This window comes from Podarcis melisellensis (assembly GCF_964234715.1).
Source record: "Podarcis melisellensis genome assembly, chromosome: 5".
NCBI classification, from domain to species: domain Eukaryota; kingdom Metazoa; phylum Chordata; class Lepidosauria; order Squamata; family Lacertidae; genus Podarcis; species Podarcis melisellensis.
In genome coordinates this window covers 84,899,432-84,917,645 of record NC_138537.1, presented here as the reverse complement: position 1 = coordinate 84,917,645, position 18,214 = coordinate 84,899,432, and the positions used below count along the sequence as shown (strand labels likewise).

At 46.3% G+C, this 18,214-nt stretch overlaps 1 protein-coding gene across 4 annotated transcripts in view; it reads left to right on the top strand.

The window, feature by feature from the left end:
* VCL (vinculin) overlaps nucleotides 1–18,214 on the top strand; it is an 84,147-nt gene that overhangs the window by 10,464 nt on the left and 55,469 nt on the right. For all 4 annotated transcript variants that reach the window (XM_081913495.1, XM_081913496.1, XM_081913497.1 and 1 more), the window contains exon 2: nucleotides 17,255–17,325. In XM_081913495.1, the coding sequence (XP_081769621.1) occupies nucleotides 17,255–17,325 (71 nt within the window). The remainder of the gene's footprint in view (nucleotides 1–17,254; nucleotides 17,326–18,214) is intronic.

Below are 18,214 nucleotides of genomic sequence, written 5' to 3'. Positions count from 1 at the left end.
GCGCCATACAGGCTCATGCACTCTTGTCTACCTGCCTTTTAATTGCTTTGAGAAATATTCTGCGCCAAAGCGCCAACTCTTAAAAGAGATGTGTGTACTCTTCAACTCAGATCACTGTTTCACTGAGTCTAACACTTCTCTGAAAAAGTAGCTGTTATCAGGAAGTAATCTAAAAATAAGCCTGATAATGTTGAGAAGGGTCTGGTCATGATCTTTCGGATTTATAATTATAGCTGTCCAAGGACCGTGTGAGTACATGTTTCTAGTAGTTATTAAAAGTAAGGCAGATGATTAATGTTGCCATACTGATCTTATCTATTTGCTCTGATGTAAAGGGTGTGGGTGCTATTATAGAGTGGCCCTTGGCCATGTTAAAGGAATCAAAGCATGATTTGGGGCTTCCTCCTCTCTGAAGTGTGACTTCCTGAGGCAGACCTTAACTGTGGTTAGCAAACTTAACTCTGATTAACATTAACCCTGATTCCATCTTAACCAGGGCTTGCTAACTAGTTCTTAAGGCCTTGTTAACACAGAACTTTCATTAGTGTGATTCGTAACTAACTATTGGTTCTAGTCAGTGTTAGAAATTAGCCAGGCGCCAGGTGCGTTTTGCGACTGGTGCGGGTCCATTTGCGACCATGTGGAGATCTCTGGATGCCAGCTTGGTCAACCTGATGGCTCCATCTGGCTAGCCTTTCCAGCTTTCTTAAGCAGGTTATTTATGGCATTTATATATGGTTCACCCTACCCCTACAGCAACCCTGTGAGGTAGGTTACAAGGCAGTCACTGACCCAAGGTCACCCAGTGAGCTTCATGACTGAGTGAGGACTTGAACCCTGATCTCCCAGGTCCTAGTGTGACACTCTGTTCTATGTGTAGGCAAACTAAGGCCCAGGGGCTGGAACCGGCCCAGTCGCCTTCTAAATCCGGCCAGCAGACGGTCTGGGAATCAGCGTGTTTTTACATGAGTAGAATGTGTGCTTTTATTTGTGGGGAATAGGAATTCGTTCATATATTCCCCCCCCAAAAAAAATATAGTATGCCCCCCCCAAATCTGAGGGACAGTGGACTGGCCCCCTGCTGAAAAAGTTTGCTGACCCCTGCTCTAACCCATGGGTAGGCAAACTAAGGCCCGGGGGCCAGATCCGGCCCAATCACCTTCTAAATCCGACTCACGGGTGGTCTGGGAATCAGCGTGTTTTTACATAAGTAGAATGTGTGCTTTTATTTAAAATGCATCTCTGGGTTATTTGTGGGGCATAGGAATTCGTTCATTCCCCCCCCCCCAAAAAAATATAGTCCAGCCCCCCACAAGGTCTGAGGGACAGTGGACCAGCCCCCTGCTGAAAAGGTTTGTTGACCCCTGCTAACCACTACACCACCCTGGCTTCCTAGAGTACTTCTGCTATCGGGCAGCTGTATGAATTATGTAGGTAAATAAATATGGAGAAAGCAAATTGTCTCTTAGAGAAGGATCTGAAATATTTTCCTTGAAGCTTGAATTCGCTTTATTCTGGATTGTTTTATTTGATGTTTCAATGTGGTATAAACCGCTTTGGGGTGTTCTCTTTAAAATATAAAGTAGTATAAGCAATCCCTGGAATTGGTTCACCACCTTGCCTAGAAAGGGAATTTTGGGGGCTGGCTTGAAATCTTCCAGTACCGTGCAATTTAGAGAGGGCTAATTCACTGAAGATCTTAACAATGGCTTCCTTCAGACTCCTTGGTACAATGTATTATGTCGAGGAAACGTTCTGCGCTTTTTCAGCCCTCTTGGCCAAGTCTCTTCCGGCTGTTTTGAGCAAGTCAGTGAGGTCAAATGTCAAATGCCCAGCTGGGTGACCTCAGACATTCATGGGGTCTGTCCACACCCTTGGGCTTTACGAATTTTACGCAGTCTATTTCTGGTTATCAGTCCTAGTTTGAGGCTAAATCTTGTTGAGAGTTAATGAAACAAGTAAGGAAATTGCAATTGCTCTGCATCTGTTGAGTCGTAAAGGATTTGTTCTACGTCAGAGGTCAGCAGCCTTTTTCAGCCGTGGGCCGGTCCACCGTCGCTCAGAGCATGTGGTGGGCCGGACTACCGTATTTTTCGCACCATAGGACGCACTTTTTCCCTCCTAAAAAGCAAGGGAAAATGTGTGTGCGTCCTATGGAGCGAATGCAGGGGGGAGGCAGGCGGGAAAAGCCCTCAAGAGCCGCACACAAGCTTCGTGCGCTCTTGCAGGCTTTTCTCCAGGAGGGAGAAGGGACTGACTGGCTGCAGCAGTCCCTTCTCCCTCCTGGGGGAAAAGTCCCCAAGAGCGGCACCCTTTTTAAAGGCTGCGCGGCTCCTGCGGGCTTTTCTACGAGGTGGGGGAATCCCCCCACCTCCCAGAAAAGCCAGGAGAAGCCGCACAGCCCCTTTAAAGAGCGTTCGGCTTCTGCGGGAGGTGGGGGAAGCTGCAGCAGATTCCCTCCTCCCGGGCTCCCTTTGAAGCGGCAATGTGGGAGGGGAGCAGCTTACACTCGTGTAAGCAGCTCCTCTCCCACTTTCCTCCTTCAAAGCAACTACGGAGGAGGGAAGGAAGAGGACCATGGATCCTCCGCTGCTCGAGGCTGCAGCGGATTCCTCCTCCGTAATTGCTTTGAAGCAGGAAAGCGGGAGGGGGGCAGTTTACACTCGTGTAAGCAGCTCCTCTCCCACTTTCCTGCTTCAAAGCAACCACGGAGGAGGGAAGGAGGGGACCCATGGATCCTCTTCGCTGCTCGAGGCTGCAGCAGATTCCCTCGTCCCGGGCTCCCTTTGAAGCAGCAAAGTGGGAGGGGAGCAGCTTACACTCGTGTAAGCAGCTCCTCTCCCACTTTCCTCCTTCAAAGCAACTACGGAGGAGAGAAGGAAGAGGACCATGGATCCTCCTCTGCTGGAGGCTTCAGCAGATTCCCCCCTTCGTGATTGCTTTGAAGCAGGAAAGTGGGAGGGGAGCAGCTTACACTCGTGTAAGCAGCTCCTCTCCCACTTTCCTCCTTCAAAGCAACTACAGAGGAGGAAAGGAAGAGGACCATGGATCCTCCGCTGCTCGAGGCTGCAGCGGATTCCTCCTCCGTAATTGCTTTGAAGCAGGAAAGCGGGAGGGGGGCAGTTTACACTCGTGTAAGCAGCTCCTCTCCCACTTTCCTGCTTCAAAGCAACCACGGAGGAGGGAAGGAGGGGACCCATGGATCCTCTTCGCTGCTGGAGGCTGCAGCAGATTCCCTCGTCCCGGGCTCCCTTTGAAGCAGCAAAGTGGGAGGGGAGCAGCTTACACTCGTGTAAGCAGCTCCTCTCCCACTTTCCTCCTTCAAAGCAACTACGGAGGAGAGAAGGAAGAGGACCATGGATCCTCCTCTGCTGGAGGCTTCAGCAGATTCCCCCCTCCGTGATTGCTTTGAAGCAGGAAAGTGGGAGGCGAGCAGCTTACACTCGTGTAAGCAGCTCCTCTCCCACTTTCCTCCTTCAAAGCAACTACGGAGGAGGGAAGGAAGAGGACCATGGATCCTCCGCTGCTCGAGGCTGCAGCGGATTCCTCCTCCGTAATTGCTTTGAAGGAAAGTGGGAGGGGGGCAGTTTACACTCGTGTAAGCAGCTCCTCTCCCACTTTCCTGCTTCAAAGCAACCACGGAGGAGGGAAGGAGGGGACCCATGGATCCTCTTCAGGCTGCAGCAGATTCCCTCGTCCTGGGCTCCCTTTGAAGCAGCAAAGTGGGAGGGGAGCAGCTTACACTCGTGTAAGCAGCTCCTCTCCCACTTTCCTCCTTCAAAGCAACTACAGAGGAGAGAAGGAAGGGGACCATGGATCCTCCGCTGCTCAAGGCTGCAGCGGATTCCTCCTCCGTGATTGCTGGGAGCTTCTCTGGGCAGGAATTCCCTCAGCTTAAGTGGGGTGGGGGAAGTGTGGAAGGTAGGGGGGTACCTACCTAGACACTGAAGCCACATGTCTCTTAGATGAAAATTGGGAGTGAGCATTGTGTGAAGTGGCTGTGGATTTCCTGCCGCAGAACTGTAGGACTGTATAGAGTTGGGAGGGCCACCCAAGGGTCATCTAGCCCAGCCCCCTCACAATGTAGGAATCACAGCTAAAGAACGCCAGGCAGATGGTCCCCCAACCGCTGCTTAAAAGCCTCCAGTGGTGGAGACCCCAAACACCTTCCAAGGTCATTGCAGGGTTGGAAGGGAACCCCAGGAGTCATCTAGTCCAGCCCCGGTGGACAGCGGGCGCAATCCATCCCATTGCGCAAGACTAAAGATGCTGCGCAAGGCTAAAGAAGAAGCCAAGGCAGGGATGGATCGCACTTGCTGCCTTGTCTTCTTCTTTAGCTGCACTGGAGAGGTTTAGCTCCTGGCTGGAGAAGTTGCGCGGCTATGGATCCCGCGCGCTGTCTTGGCTTCTTTGCTCTTTGGGGCTGGGGGGGGGGACCCGGGCTTCCCCCGCAGCCCCGAGGAGCTCTGGGAGAAGTGGACAGGCTGCGTGCAGCCTGTCCGTTGCTCTTTGGGGCTGGGGGGGATAATATTTTTTTCCTTGATTTCCCCCTCTAAAAACTAGGTGCGTCCTGTGGTCCGGTGCGTCCAATAGAGCGAAAAATACGGTATATTTTTTGGGGGGAAATGAGCGAATTCCTATGCCCCCAAAATAACTCAGAGATGCATTTTAAATAAAATCACACATTCTACTCATGTAAAAACACCAGGCAGGCCCCACAAATAACACAGAGATACATTTTAAATAAAAGGACATGTTCTACTCATGTAAAAACACGCTGATTCCCGGACCATCTGCGGGCCAGATTGAGAAGGTGATTGGGCTGCATCCAGCCCACGGGCTTTAGGTTGGCTACCCCTGCTCTACGTGGAACTGGGCTTTGTGGAAGCAGAAGCCAATGCTATACTGCAAGCTCACTCCAAACTCTTTGCTATGCGAGTTCAGCTGAACAATTTAGTAATGCTTCGGTCTTTAAACTCCTTTTGTTTCTCTGTAAGGCTGTCATCGACACTCCTTCTGGCTTACTATTTTAGTAATTGTGAATCTTGACCGTGGTTCCTGCTGTGGGAAAATAACCTTTGCATCCATGCTAGGACATTCTTAACATGGCTGAAAGCAAAGTTTATGCAAGTCTGTCTGGTTGTTGTTATATTCCGGAAATGCCTGGCAAATGAGCTGATTGGTTGATAGACTCAAAAAAATGTCTCAATTATGGGTTCATGTGTTTTGAATTTGTGAAGTAAAGTCATTAATGGGGGTCTACACTTGCAGCTAAACTTCTTGTAGCTAGAATAGTGGAGAACTCCTTAATACAGACCTTTTTTGAAGCATGGTTGTCATGGGAGGGAAATACTGTTAAAAAAATTAAAAAATAAATTAATGGAGATCATGAGGCAAAGGATGAGGCATTTGATTATTCCACAAACCACTCAAATGTTCTAGGAGAATAGTTTCTGTGAATTGGTAACTAAATGCAATGGACTGCATTTATGTCAAAAGGTACAATCTGTTGCTTTTGCCCCAATAAGTATTGTTACTGGTAGTTAACTGTACCCAAGATTATTTGCTGCAGAAAGAAAACAATATGTAAAAATCATTATTTCTGTGAGGGGATATTGTGGCATTCATTCTGGGCCAGCTGGGATTCTTGCTTAGTCTTGCACCCTAATACTTGTGTGGTATTGCGCACAAGCCCCCTAAGCAGCACTTGTGGTTTTAAAACCAGAGGGAAGGAACACATTAGCCACAGAATGTGGCTTCCCTTCCACCTTAAAACAGTCAGTTAACATACCTGTGGGTTACCTTACCTGCATAGTGCACTTAAACATGTGTTTTCCCCCATTCATAGTGGCTTCGTGATAGGATGTAATTGCATTTGCTGATTTTGCAAAAGCCCGTCATGGGAAGGCTGCACACTGGAGGGTGGGAAGGTTTATTTGTGGCATTAGTGGTTAATAGCGTGTTCTTCTTCAGAGACAATTAATCTCTGCAAGTATCTGTATAGTTGAGCTAGCAGTCCCGTCCCCCCCACAGCTAGGCTACTTCTGTGAGGAAGTTCCTTCATTCGCAGAGCTCATGTTGGCTTGTTGCAAAATCTAGGCGTTTGCATCACTAGCTGTGACACATGTATTAGTGTTGCATAGAACTTTGTGGGCCAATCCTTGTTTGTGATGGAGGTTGTCGAGTGTTGTAAGCCTCCTGTGGGATTCACAAATTCTGGCTGGCCTTGGTAGCTGGCGATTTTCTGCTAGGCAATGGTGAAATCCAGTTCCGCCATGATTCTCTGACAAAGGCAGGGCTGCAGTTATTATTGAGTTATGATTTGTAGAACAACAACTAAAGGTTTATTAAGTCGTCTGTTGTGTGTGTCCCCTGTCCACAGTTTTCTGGTGGGGCATTTGAGAACTGCTGCTTCCTCCATCTCCCATTTTTATAAATTTGTCCTGATGATCCAAACAATGATACACATTAAGGTCTTCCAGAGCTTCATCATGATCATCTCTTTTGCTCCTGCCAGAGAGGAGGGAAGTAAAATTGGCCAGAGTTGGGAAAGGTAGATGCTACATCATCTATGGCGAGTGAGTTCATTTGTTGATTCCTGACAGTTTATTTTAAAAAGATGCTACTTTTTTCCAGATCTTAACTGTAGGGTGCAAAGTGCACAGAGCTAATTTAGATGTTGTGAAAATATTCATCTTGAACTTGTTCATTTTCAACTTCCAGAGTTGGGGAGGAAGGTGTCCTTTCCTGGAAAATGTGCAGAAACTAGCTGTACTTCAGAGTTAAGCTGTAGATAACAAGTTGCAGATTACATTGTGGCAGCTGTTTGCCACCAACCTGGCAAACATTTCCCGTTCCTTGAGCTACAAATGCGAAAATGAATATAGAGATAGTTTGTTTCAGGGTTGTGACTTCAAGAATAACAAGAATGAAACTTATTTAGGCATAATATCCGACCAAGCTGAAAACATTGCTCTGAGAAATGAGCCTTCAATTCAAGACCTTCCAAAAACCTTGCAATGTTGTCACTCATCAGAGGTCTACAGGAAGTGTGCTTCAAACCCATTCCCACCACCCTTCTGAGTAATACCCCTCCCCACCTTCTCACTATATAGAAGGGTCTGGAAACTTCTGTTTCAGTGTATCTGAAGAAGTGTGCATGCACACGAAAGCTCATACCAAGAACTAACTTAGTTGGTCTTTAAGGTGCTACTGGAAGAAATTTTTTTTGTCAAAGCTGTGAGGCCACCATGCCAAAGTTCCTGTCCCTCCTGACCAGCAACATTACATCTCTGTGGCACAGTGGGTCAGTGTGTTTTGCTGTTAACCAGAAGGTTGGTAGTTCGAGCCCAACCAGGGGCAGCTGTGGGCAGGATTCCTGCATTTCAGGGGTTGGACTTGATGACCCTTGAGGTCCCTTCCTACTCTACAATTCAACAACAATTTATTATTTATACCCCGCCCATCTGGCTGGGTTTCCCCAGGCACTCTGGGCAGCTCCCAACAAAATATTAAAAATACAATAAAACAGCAGACATTAAAAACTTCCCTAAACAGGGCTGCCTTCTATAAGTCAGATAGTTGTTTATTTCCTTGATATCTGATGGGAGGGCGTTTCACAGGGCGGGCGCCACTACCGACAAGGCCCTCTGCCTGGTTCCCTGTAACCTCCCTTCTCGCAGGAAGGGAACCACCAGAAAGCCCTCAGAGCTGGACCTCAGTGTCTGGGCAGAACAATATGGGTGGAGGCGCTCCTTCAGGTATAGTGGGCCGAGGTCGTTTAGGGCTTTAAAGGTCAGCAGCACCGACACTTTGAATTGCACTCAGAAACATACCTGGAGCCAATGTAGGTCTTTCAGGAGCAGTGTTATGTTATCTCAGCATCCACTCCCAGTTACCAATCTAGCTGCTGCATTCTGGATTAATTGTAGTTTCCGGGTCACCTTCAAAGGTAGTCCCACGTAGAGCACATTGCAGTAGTCTCTGAAGCAGGAGACAACCAGAGCATGCACCACTCTGGCGAGACAGTCCGTGGGCAGGTGGGGTCCCAGCCTGCGTAGCAGATGGAGCTGCTAGACAGCTGCCCTGGGCACAGAATTGACCTGCGTCTCCCTAGGAAGTGGGCATACTTAGGAGGGCCTCCGACGCAGATCTCAATGTGGCGGCCTGGTGGACCAGGTGCAAGCAGTCCAGCAAATCTTACTGACTTCCTATTCCAGAAATCGACTTTCTGTTTCAGAAAAAAATGCTTTCTGGGATAGGTATGCTGCAGCTGCTGTCAATCCTGCTGGTCTTCTGCACTTTAAAAGTTGCATACCAGGTAAAATCAGAAAAATCTGCAAGTTACCGTATTTTTCACTCCATAAGATGCACTTTTTTCTTCCTAAAAAGTAAGGGGAAATGTCTGTGCATCTTATGGAGTGAATGCATGGTCCCTGGAGTCGAATTGCCCAGGGGCGAAAAGCAGATCATGCTTTTTTTTTTTTAAAGAAGGAAGTGGGTATTGAAGCAAAGCCGCTGATTGTTTGCCAATCGGGGAGAGAGATAAGGGACGCTAGAGATAAAGGAGGCTGCCTGGGAGAGGGGAGGTAAAGACAGCAAACTTGCAAAGGGGGGAAACAGGAAGACTAAAGCAATAAGGAGAGAAATTAGAGAAAAAGGAGGAGCAAAAAGCTGCTTCAGCTAAGGAAAAGACACCAAGGCAAACAAGAGGGAAGGGAGTGTTGAAAGGAAACAGCTGATCGGTGGGATTGGAAGAGAGATAACGAAGGCTAGTGGAGGCTGCCTGGGAGAGGGGAGGTAAAAGCCCATGGATCCTCAGGATTTTTACATTGGGTCATCCCAAATTCACCATCAGATCCCATGTCTGTGGCCACAGCATGAACCACAAAAATCATACATCCATTGTTTCGTTCAGAATATTTTTTTTCTTGTTTTCCTCCTCTAAAAAAACTAGGTGCGTCTTATGGTCAGGTGCATCTTATGGAAAGAAAAATACGGTACATGAAATGTTGATCTCATGTGGGGCAGTGAAGAGAATTAAAAGCCCCATTCCCCAACATCTCTTCTCCAATCAAATTAATACACACCCACCCCACAGTGCCACTTTGCATTAAGGAAAAAGACATGGGATTCAGCCACAGGCCTCGCTTTTTGTGCGTGGTTTGGCTCTTGGATTCTCAGTCTGGCTCCTCTGTAGGTTTTTCCTCCTTCATCTTAAGCGCTGAATAGATTGAGGCTGTCTGGAGACACTGCAGCTGTTCTCTCGCTTCACTGTCCATTTGCTTCTCAGGGCCAGATCTTCTCTCTTGTCCTGATGAATAGGCTGCAGTAAATTTTGATGGGGGAATCCAGAGTTGTCTGCCTGCCTGCCTGCCTGCCTGCTACAAAGTGGTTCAGTTCAACTCTGCTCTGCCAACAGTGTAAATCTTTGTTCTCTGGGCTAGCAGTCTTGGCAGGATGGAGGAGAAACTGATGGAGACACTTGAAAGAGCCAGGCATCCATTGAGGACAATTTCCTTGTAAGGATCTGATGGGAATAAGCCCCCCCCCTCGCACACACACACACACACACACACACACACACACACAGGGCTTAGTTTCAGCTACTGAGTGGGGACTGATATAACCCAGTATTTTTGACAGTCTAGGTAAGGTTGTTGACAGTCACATAATAAATCTAAGTGACAGATGGGCCGTAAAAATGCCAGGGGGGGGGGAGAGAATGTAATTAAACCAGTATGTGGGGAGATGCTTTGCTTTTTGACACAATAATTAATCTGTTTTTATATTAACAGTATCGGAATGTCACCTTGAGCTAATGGTTTGCCAGTGGAGAAGAGGCATCAGAGTGCAGGGCTAGGGCAGAAATTCTGTTTTTTTGTTTTTTTTCCAATTTCCCTGCCTTCCACTTCCTTTGTGTTGCAACTTCTGTGTGCTGCTGTGGGGGGGGGGGGTCCCCAGTTAGGAACTATTTAATGTTCCTTATTGGGTAAAGCTAGGAAGTTTACTAGCACACAATTCCTAAAGGCTATCAAAACTAGAAAGGGTGAGAATTATTAGCAGGCGTCTGCCTTTATTAAGCATCGAGTCCTGTAATGTTGCAGATCACTATGTGGCCCAAATTCTGCTGATGGGTTTGAGGTTGGAGTATTGCATTACCAGATCATGGATGCGCTAAGGAACTCTGTGTAAATTCCTGCTAGTAGTTTGAGTTGACAGGGGAAAAATATAGCTACATTCTGATTTAGCTGTTTTTGAACCTGTGAAATGGGCACACGAGTAACACTGTTAAAAATATTTATATTGTGTTGTGCATGTGACAATGTGGCTCACACACTGACTGTCTAGACCAGGGGTCAGTAAACTTTTTCAGCAGTGGGCCGGTCCACTGTCCCTCAGACCTTGTTGGGGGCTGGACTGTATTTTTGTGGGGGAAATGAACAAATTCCTATGCCCCACAAATAACCCAGAGATGCATTTTAAATAAAAGCACACATTCTACTCATGTAAAAACATGCTGATTCCCAGACCATCCGTGACTCGGATTTAGAAGGCGATTGGGCCGGATCCGGCCCCCGGGCCTTAGTTTACCTACCCATGGTCTGGACTGTGGTTGCTAGGAGTTTTTGGTTGCTTAAGGAATAAAACAGTCTGTGATCCTGCTTCTTTGCAGGAAGGTAAAGTTGGCAGGTGGTTTAGTTCAAAGCTTCACACACACACACACACACAGAGAGAGAGAGAGAGAGAGAGAGAGAGAGAGAGAGAGAGAGAGAGAGAGAGCTGTGAACTGGCAAGAGATGCTAGGCAGTGACACTGGTTTCCCAGAAAATTGTGACCTAGAAAATTGGGGGCGGGAATTCTTAATACCTTAAATCAACCACAGTGTGGTGCTGATAACGCCAAGGTTGCAGGTTCGATCCCTGTATGGGTCGTTTGCATATTCCTGCGTTGCAGCGGGTTGGACTAGATGACCCTCGGGGTCCCTTCCAACTGTACAATTCCATGATTCTCTCTCTCCCACCTGCCTATGCCCAGTAGCATCGTCATAGTTCTTAGATGCAGCAGATGAACCTATAACACAGGTCTCAGCATGCCTCAGCAACTGAGTTCTGTGGAACTTACTCCCAGTTAAATTTGTTTTAGGATTTCAGCCAAGTTTCTTAACAAATGGCAGTTTCATGGTTCACATCCTCGACCCTTTGAGGAGTGTCCTCCTCCCATATTTTTTCCTGATACTGACAACACACTTAGGCAGTTGCTTGCCCTGAGGCATTGTGTGAGTGACTCCCGTCAGTTGATAGGAAAACCAGCCGCTTGCTCTGTGTTGTTCGCCTAACATCGTCTTTTCCTTTCCTCAGCAAAGGTAGCGAAGGCAGTTTTATATAATTTAGAATCTGCAGTAGCCAGGGGACCTAGAAACGTGAAGTTTCAGGGGGGAAAATGACAAAATCTGTAGCAAATTTTGCATGTTCTGTAAATTTGTATCTGTGTAGCTAAAGGCTTGTTCTTTATTGGGCCAGTGTGAGCTGTTCGTTCATTTTGTTAGATTACGATGTAGCCCACAGTAGTAGTCTCTGGCTCCTTGTATTCTGAAATGGAAAACGTGTGTTGTCTCCCCCTCCCCCTGATTTTACATACTTTCATATTCATATTCTGAATTTTGGTGGTTTATAGTCTCACCATGATCATTAAAAAGCTCTCTGCAATACATTACAATTGGTTCTCTCTGACCAGTTCTTGTTTATCATGTGGATATTAAGCAGGTTGGTTATTTGGGGGGGGGGGCAGAGGTTGTGTAGTTTTGCATGCTTATCTTTTAAAGGCAGTTGTAAAAACAGCCAGCCAAACACAAAAGCATTATCAAGCCTGGAAACCAAATATTTACTCATGTTCGTTCTGATTTTAAGACGCAGCATTGACAAGCTGGCGGTAAACAAATGATTTATAGAGTGTGTTATCATTGGGGCTCCCCAGCTGTCTTCAGAATTAAAGAACAGATTAAACAGATTAAATAATAGATAAATATCTGATGCTGATGCTAGCTAAATAACAAGTCAATTAAACATGAATTCATTTTTCATCTGCTGGTAACAGCACAAAGGGTAGGAGCTATAATGTTCTATGCGTGTTTGTATAGAATAAGGTAGTTCAGGAGAATCCCAGCAGAATATGAAAACCTGGAATTGAGTGTATTGGTGGGCAGAGGCCACATAAATGCGCTAAGGGTAAATAATAGCAATTTAAATTTAGTTGTAGTTAAGGTTTCAGAGTGTTAAAGGTAAAGGGACCCCAGACCATTAGGTCTGGGGTTGCGGTGCTCATCTCGCTTTATTGGCTGAGGGAGCTGGCGTACAACTTCCGGGTCATGTGGCCAGCATGACAAAGCAGCTTCTGGCGAACCAGAGCAGCGCACGGAAACGCCGCTTACCTTTCCGCTGGAGTGGTACCTATTTATCTACTTGCACTTTTACGTGCTTTCGAACTGCTAGGTTAGCAGGAGCAGGGACCGAGCAAAGGGAGCTCACCCTGTTGCGGGGATTCGAACCGCCAATCTTCTGATTGGCAAGTCCTAGGCTCTGTGGTTTAACCCACAGCACCACCCGCATCCCGTTAAGTGCCTATTTATTTTTACATACCCCCAGTGCAGCATTGCTTGTATAAAGTTTGTAGCAGCAAATGCTGCAGTAAGGAAACACCTCTCACGAACTGCCTCTCAGTTGAGGACAGAAGATGGTATTCTTTTTGGGTTGGCCATATGCCTGGAAACTGAACAAGTCACACATCTGCACCAAGCTGTCACGGACACTTCTCTATAAGGTTTCCGTCTATATTTATCTTGAAATGCAAAATAATATAATAATAGTAATGACCTGGCCATTCTCTTCAGTTAAATGGTGGTGTGTTATAAAGATGCATCTATTCCAAGGGTCAGCAACCTTTTTCAGCCGTGTGCCGGTCCACCATCCCTCAGACCATGTGGGGGGACCGGACTATATTTTTTGGGGGGGAAACGAACGAATTCCTATGCCCCACAAATAAACCAGAGATGCATTTTAAATAAAAGCACACCTTCTACTCATGTAAAAACACCAGGCAGGCCCCACAAAGAAGCCAGAGATGCATTTTAAATAAAAGGGCACATTCTACTCTTGTAAAAACACGCTGATTCCTGGACCATCCGCGGGCCGGATTGAGAAGGCGATTGGGCCGCATCCGGCCCCCAGGCCTTAGTTTTCCTACCCCTGATTTATTCGATAGAATTATTGGAAGACTTTCCTGGGAGGAATCCTCCCCCCCCAATCAATTTAGCAATTGGCAACAGATTGGGGGCGGGTATCAGATTACATAGATACTAATGTGATCACTGCTGAAAGACAGTGCTGATCACTGCTGAAAAACAAAAACAACCCAAACAGCTCTCCTTTGTACATTATAACACTTGGCATAGTATTTGCATGTCTGAAATGTCAAGTGTGACTGAGCAAATCTGGAAAAGGGTTGTTCTGTTCCCGTGGCTCTCCCTGCCTCCCGCTGTTTGATTGTCAGAACGGCAGCAGCGCTGAAAACCTATTCAAGGCGAATTGAAAATTAGAACGTTAGACTTTTCGTTTTCCTGTCTTCAACTGACCTCGCCATGGATATTATTTTTCTTCCCCTTGGGAAAGGAGAAAGGGCTGGTCCCCAAAAAAACAATGGGAACAATTGGGAATTTGAGAAAGCTCCGATTAGGCAAAAGTTTATTCTCGCCTCCTCCAAATGCAAAGGAGCAGGAAAGAGAGCAGTTCTTGTCTTGATGCTCAGCTTAAATGAGCCCTCTGGAATTGTTTTCCTCCATGTCTTCAACAGTCCACAAGTCCCAGAATAACTAGGACTTCAACATTGGAACGGACTCCCACGAGAGGTAGCAGATTCTTCTTCCTTGGAGGTTTCTAAGCCGAGGTGGTATGACCAACTGGACTAGTTCAGATTCCTTCATTGCAGGGGGTGGGACTTGTTAGAAGAAAAACTGCTCCCTTTCCATTATGCGGTATTCCAGAGCCCGTACAGAGTCCTTAGGTGGGTTCCCTATCAGTAGGAGAAAATAACAGAGGCCAACCAGAGTATATTGAGAAGCAAAGTGGCTAGTAAGCCTGATCTTTATTCAAGGAACTGTTGCAACAGGGTCCCCACTAACCAAGCGCAAGAGGGAGGAGAACCCTGAACAATGGTGCACAAGCCCTTATACAGTGGTACCTCTGGTTAAGAACTTAATTCGTTCCAGAGGTCCGTTCTTAACCTGAAGCATGCTTTCGCTAATGGGGCCTCCTGCTGCCGCTGGTGCACGATTTCTGTTCTTATCCTGGGGCAAGGTTCTTAACCTGGAACAACCACTTCCTGGTTAGTGGGGTTTGTAACCCGAAGCGTCTGTAACCTGAGGTACTACTGTATAGACTTTTGAAACTGCCCACCCTGTAGCCCAAGACCACCCCCAAAAAACTTCATACATACATCACAGAGGGAGGTGGTCTGCAGCAGAAATGACTGATTGCATTACCTCGGATGTCTGGCCATTCTTTTGTGATGGTTAATACTTTAGTTCTTGAATCCAGGTCACAGGCTCACCCTAGTCATACACAAATGCGCCCTTAAGACAGGATTTGTATGCAAAAAGGCGATGGGAAGGATTTCCCCATTTGCCTCCCTTACTGCAGAGTGAGGAATATTTGAGGTCACTGGGAGAGTCAAAATGGCTTCAGGATTGCTCTCCCGTACTATTTCAGACACATGGTTCATATATTTAGATATGTGTGCATTTATGAATATTTATTCTATATCTGAGAGCTTAAAATTCTTATAACAGACTAGATGACCCCCGGGATCCTTCCCAGCTCTGAGATGTTGTGATTCTACGATTCTATGTAGAACTACTTTGCAGAGTTCTTTTATGTGGGGAGGGGCCCCGTCAGACCAGAGTCCCTCCCTGCATGGACGAACTTTATCATAAATTGCTATCCATATAAAACCCTTTCCCACACTGTCCAAAATGGGGAAGCATTTCTGCCATGCAAGCCTGCAGAGAGAGAGAGAGAAATGTTCATGTTAGCCCATGTGTCCTTCTGTATTCTTACCTTTTGTTTCAACACGTTCTGGGATCCATACTGTGCAAGAAGAGAATGTCCAGATGTATTTATATAATAACCTGCAGAAAATGGGGGTGGGGAGGTGTTGTGTTGGTAGAGCTGTAAATAGTAATTTCAGTGCATCAGCGCTCCTAAAATACACCTCTCTTCCTTTTGTGGGCTGGAAGTATTTTGCTTGGCTTGCAGAGATTTCATAGTACTGTTTCCTTGTAGTTTGTGGCACTAACTGGAAGTACTTGCTTCTCTGAGTGAGGAATGCCAACTTCCTCAACTCCCTTTTAAAACTAGCCTGTGGCTTAGTTGCCGAGTCCTTATCCCCAGCCAAAAATGAACCCAAGTATGAAACTGTTTCATTTGCTCATATTCACCACTTCTTCCCTTTCCTTTCTTGTGGGCCCCCATATTGAAATTTTGACTGTAAGCTGCATTGACCACCAGGAACCTGAATTCTTGTTTATGTTGCAGTGGCTTGGGTTCAAGTAAGCTGGTGTGCTAGCAGAAGTTAGTGCAAGGGCTCCCACTACTGCAGTGGTGTTTTCTCCCCCCTGTTCCCCAAATCTGCTCTCAAGGGTCAGGAGACACCCCCCCCCAGAGCAGTAGATGGGGGAAGACGAAATGGGATTTGCTTGCTCTGGCAAAACGATCAGAGGGGTGCAATGTTGAATTCCTCCCTTTGATCATAAAAAGGTAAATGTACACCTGACCGTTAGGTCCAGTCGCGGATGACTCTGGGGTTGTGGCACTCATCTTGCTCTATAGGCTGAGGGAGCCGGCATACAGCTTCCGGGTCATGTGGCCAGCATGACTAAGCTGCTTCTGGCGAACCAGAGCAGCACACGGAAATGCCGTTTACCTTCCTGCCGGAGTGGTACCTATTTATCTACTTCACTTTGATGTGCTTTTGAACTGCTAGGTGGGCAAAAGCAGGGACTGAGCAACAGGAGCTCACCCCGTTGCGGGGATTTTAACCGCTGACCTTCTGATCAGCAAGCCCGGCTCTGTGGTTTAGACCACAGCACCACCTGCGTCCCCATAGCTCTGTGTAAATAACTGGAAGTGGGTTTTTATGAGGAACATGAAGGAGGAAAAAGAACTCCTTGCCCCCTGACTCAAGGAACCCTTGAGTTTCATATCTTTGGGAGCTTCAGGGATGACTTCTGAGTCACCAGTTATGGTGCAAGATGCCAAGTATTGGCTTCCTTGTATTTATTGTGGTCATTGGGCCAGGGAGTGCACAGTTTCTCCTTGGCACTGTGTGCAGTAAGGCACTAGGGCTGGGTGATACATTGACATAACTTCCGAAAGCAGTTCAAAGTCCATATTGTGATGTCTGTTTCATAATTTTTGACCTGGCAATATATCGTGAATCATGATGTGATTTTTGCATCTTGTGCGCGCGCACGCACACCCAATGCAGAAAAAAATGTGAAACCAGCCAGTGCCTCTAAGATAGCTCCATCCTTATTTCAAACTCTGTTAACCCGGACGTAGTGCCTTGGGTTGAGAACTTTGCCCCAGGATGAGAACGGAAATTGTGCACTGGCAGCAGCAGGAGGCCCCATTGGCAAAAGCGCGCCTCAGGTTAAGAATGGTTTTGGGTTAAGAACGGACCTCTGGAACGAATTAAGTTCATAAACTGAGGTACCACTATAAGACTTTAGAGCTGTCTTGCCCCAAAATGGCAACTCGACATTCCATTTTGGTGACTGTAACCTTTCTTTAAGGAGCCATTTGGCATCTAGCTTATACAGTGGTACCTCAGGTTAAGTACTTAATTCGTTCCGGAGGTCCGTACTTAACCTGAAACTGTTCTTAACCTGAAGCACCACTTTAGCTAATGGGGCCTCCTGCTGCCGCCACGCCGCCAGAGCACGATTTCTGTTCTCATCCTGAAGCAAAGTTCTTAACCCTAGGTACTATTTTTGGGTTAGCGGAGTCTGTAACCTGAAGCGTATGTAACCCGAGGTAGCACTGTATATCTGAGTTTCTAGCACTGCTTCCGAGTGCCGGGTAAGTAGTGAACCATGGGAACAGGAAAAGCTGTTGTTCATATTTTGACTTTATTAAGAAATTTACATTGAAATTCTGTAGCTGGTGATTTTAAAAAACAACTTTTTTTGCTCCTGCTGCAGGTTGGAAAAGAAACCGTGCAGACAACTGAAGACCAGATTTTGAAGAGAGACATGCCTCCTGCATTCATTAAGTAAGTAAATAAACATGGCAAGTCTTGGTAGTGGTTTTATAAAAGCCTCGCTAACCTTGTATCAGTGCCGTACTATTTTGGAGTGCAAGTGAGACCTCCCTTGACTGAATGCTTCTCAGTAAACAAACAAGCAAGCAAAAATCCCTGCACATAGCAAACTAATACATCAGGAACAAGATTAGACTTGTTATTCATCAGAGATTTGGGTTAATTTGGACTGGACTTTGTAATGTGGTCTTAGCTGTTCCAATATCCCGCTTCTTCAGTACAGAGTTCTCCAACAACTAGCTGCACAAATAATATTTTTCTCCCCAAGATAAAAGTCCCTTTTAGTTTGGATGACAGTGTCAAGGGGTAGCGTGTCTGCTTTTCTCTCTGTGTGCCCTTGGTCTGGCTCAGATTTTGTTTGATACCTGAAAGCTAATTGACTGGCACTCGTAATTAACTTCATGCATCGGCGCAAAAGATATAATGATTTTCTTCCTGGAGGTTTTGAAGGCGTAATAATCACTTTCGTTATCATTAAGCCAATTTCCTTGACAATGTCAAATACAAATTCCTTATTGAAAAAGGCTGTTTCTGGCCAGCTTCTGAATAGTGTGTGTTCTTTATTAGTTAAGACAGATGAAGGTTTTGCTAAATTGTTGGGGGTGCGAGCATCCCATGATGTGGGGCAGAAAGATGTTGCCTCAAGCACATGAATGCCTTTGCCAGGAGGTGGGAAATCTGGGGCAGTGAAAAAGCTAAATGGAAAATTGTGTGAAGATCTAGCTGCATTGTGGATTATTTTGAATATTTGCTTAGTAGCTTCTCTGCCTGCTTTAAATATCAGATATACTGCACTTATGATTACATCCAACTTTTTCTCTAAAGCATAGGAAGATCTAAT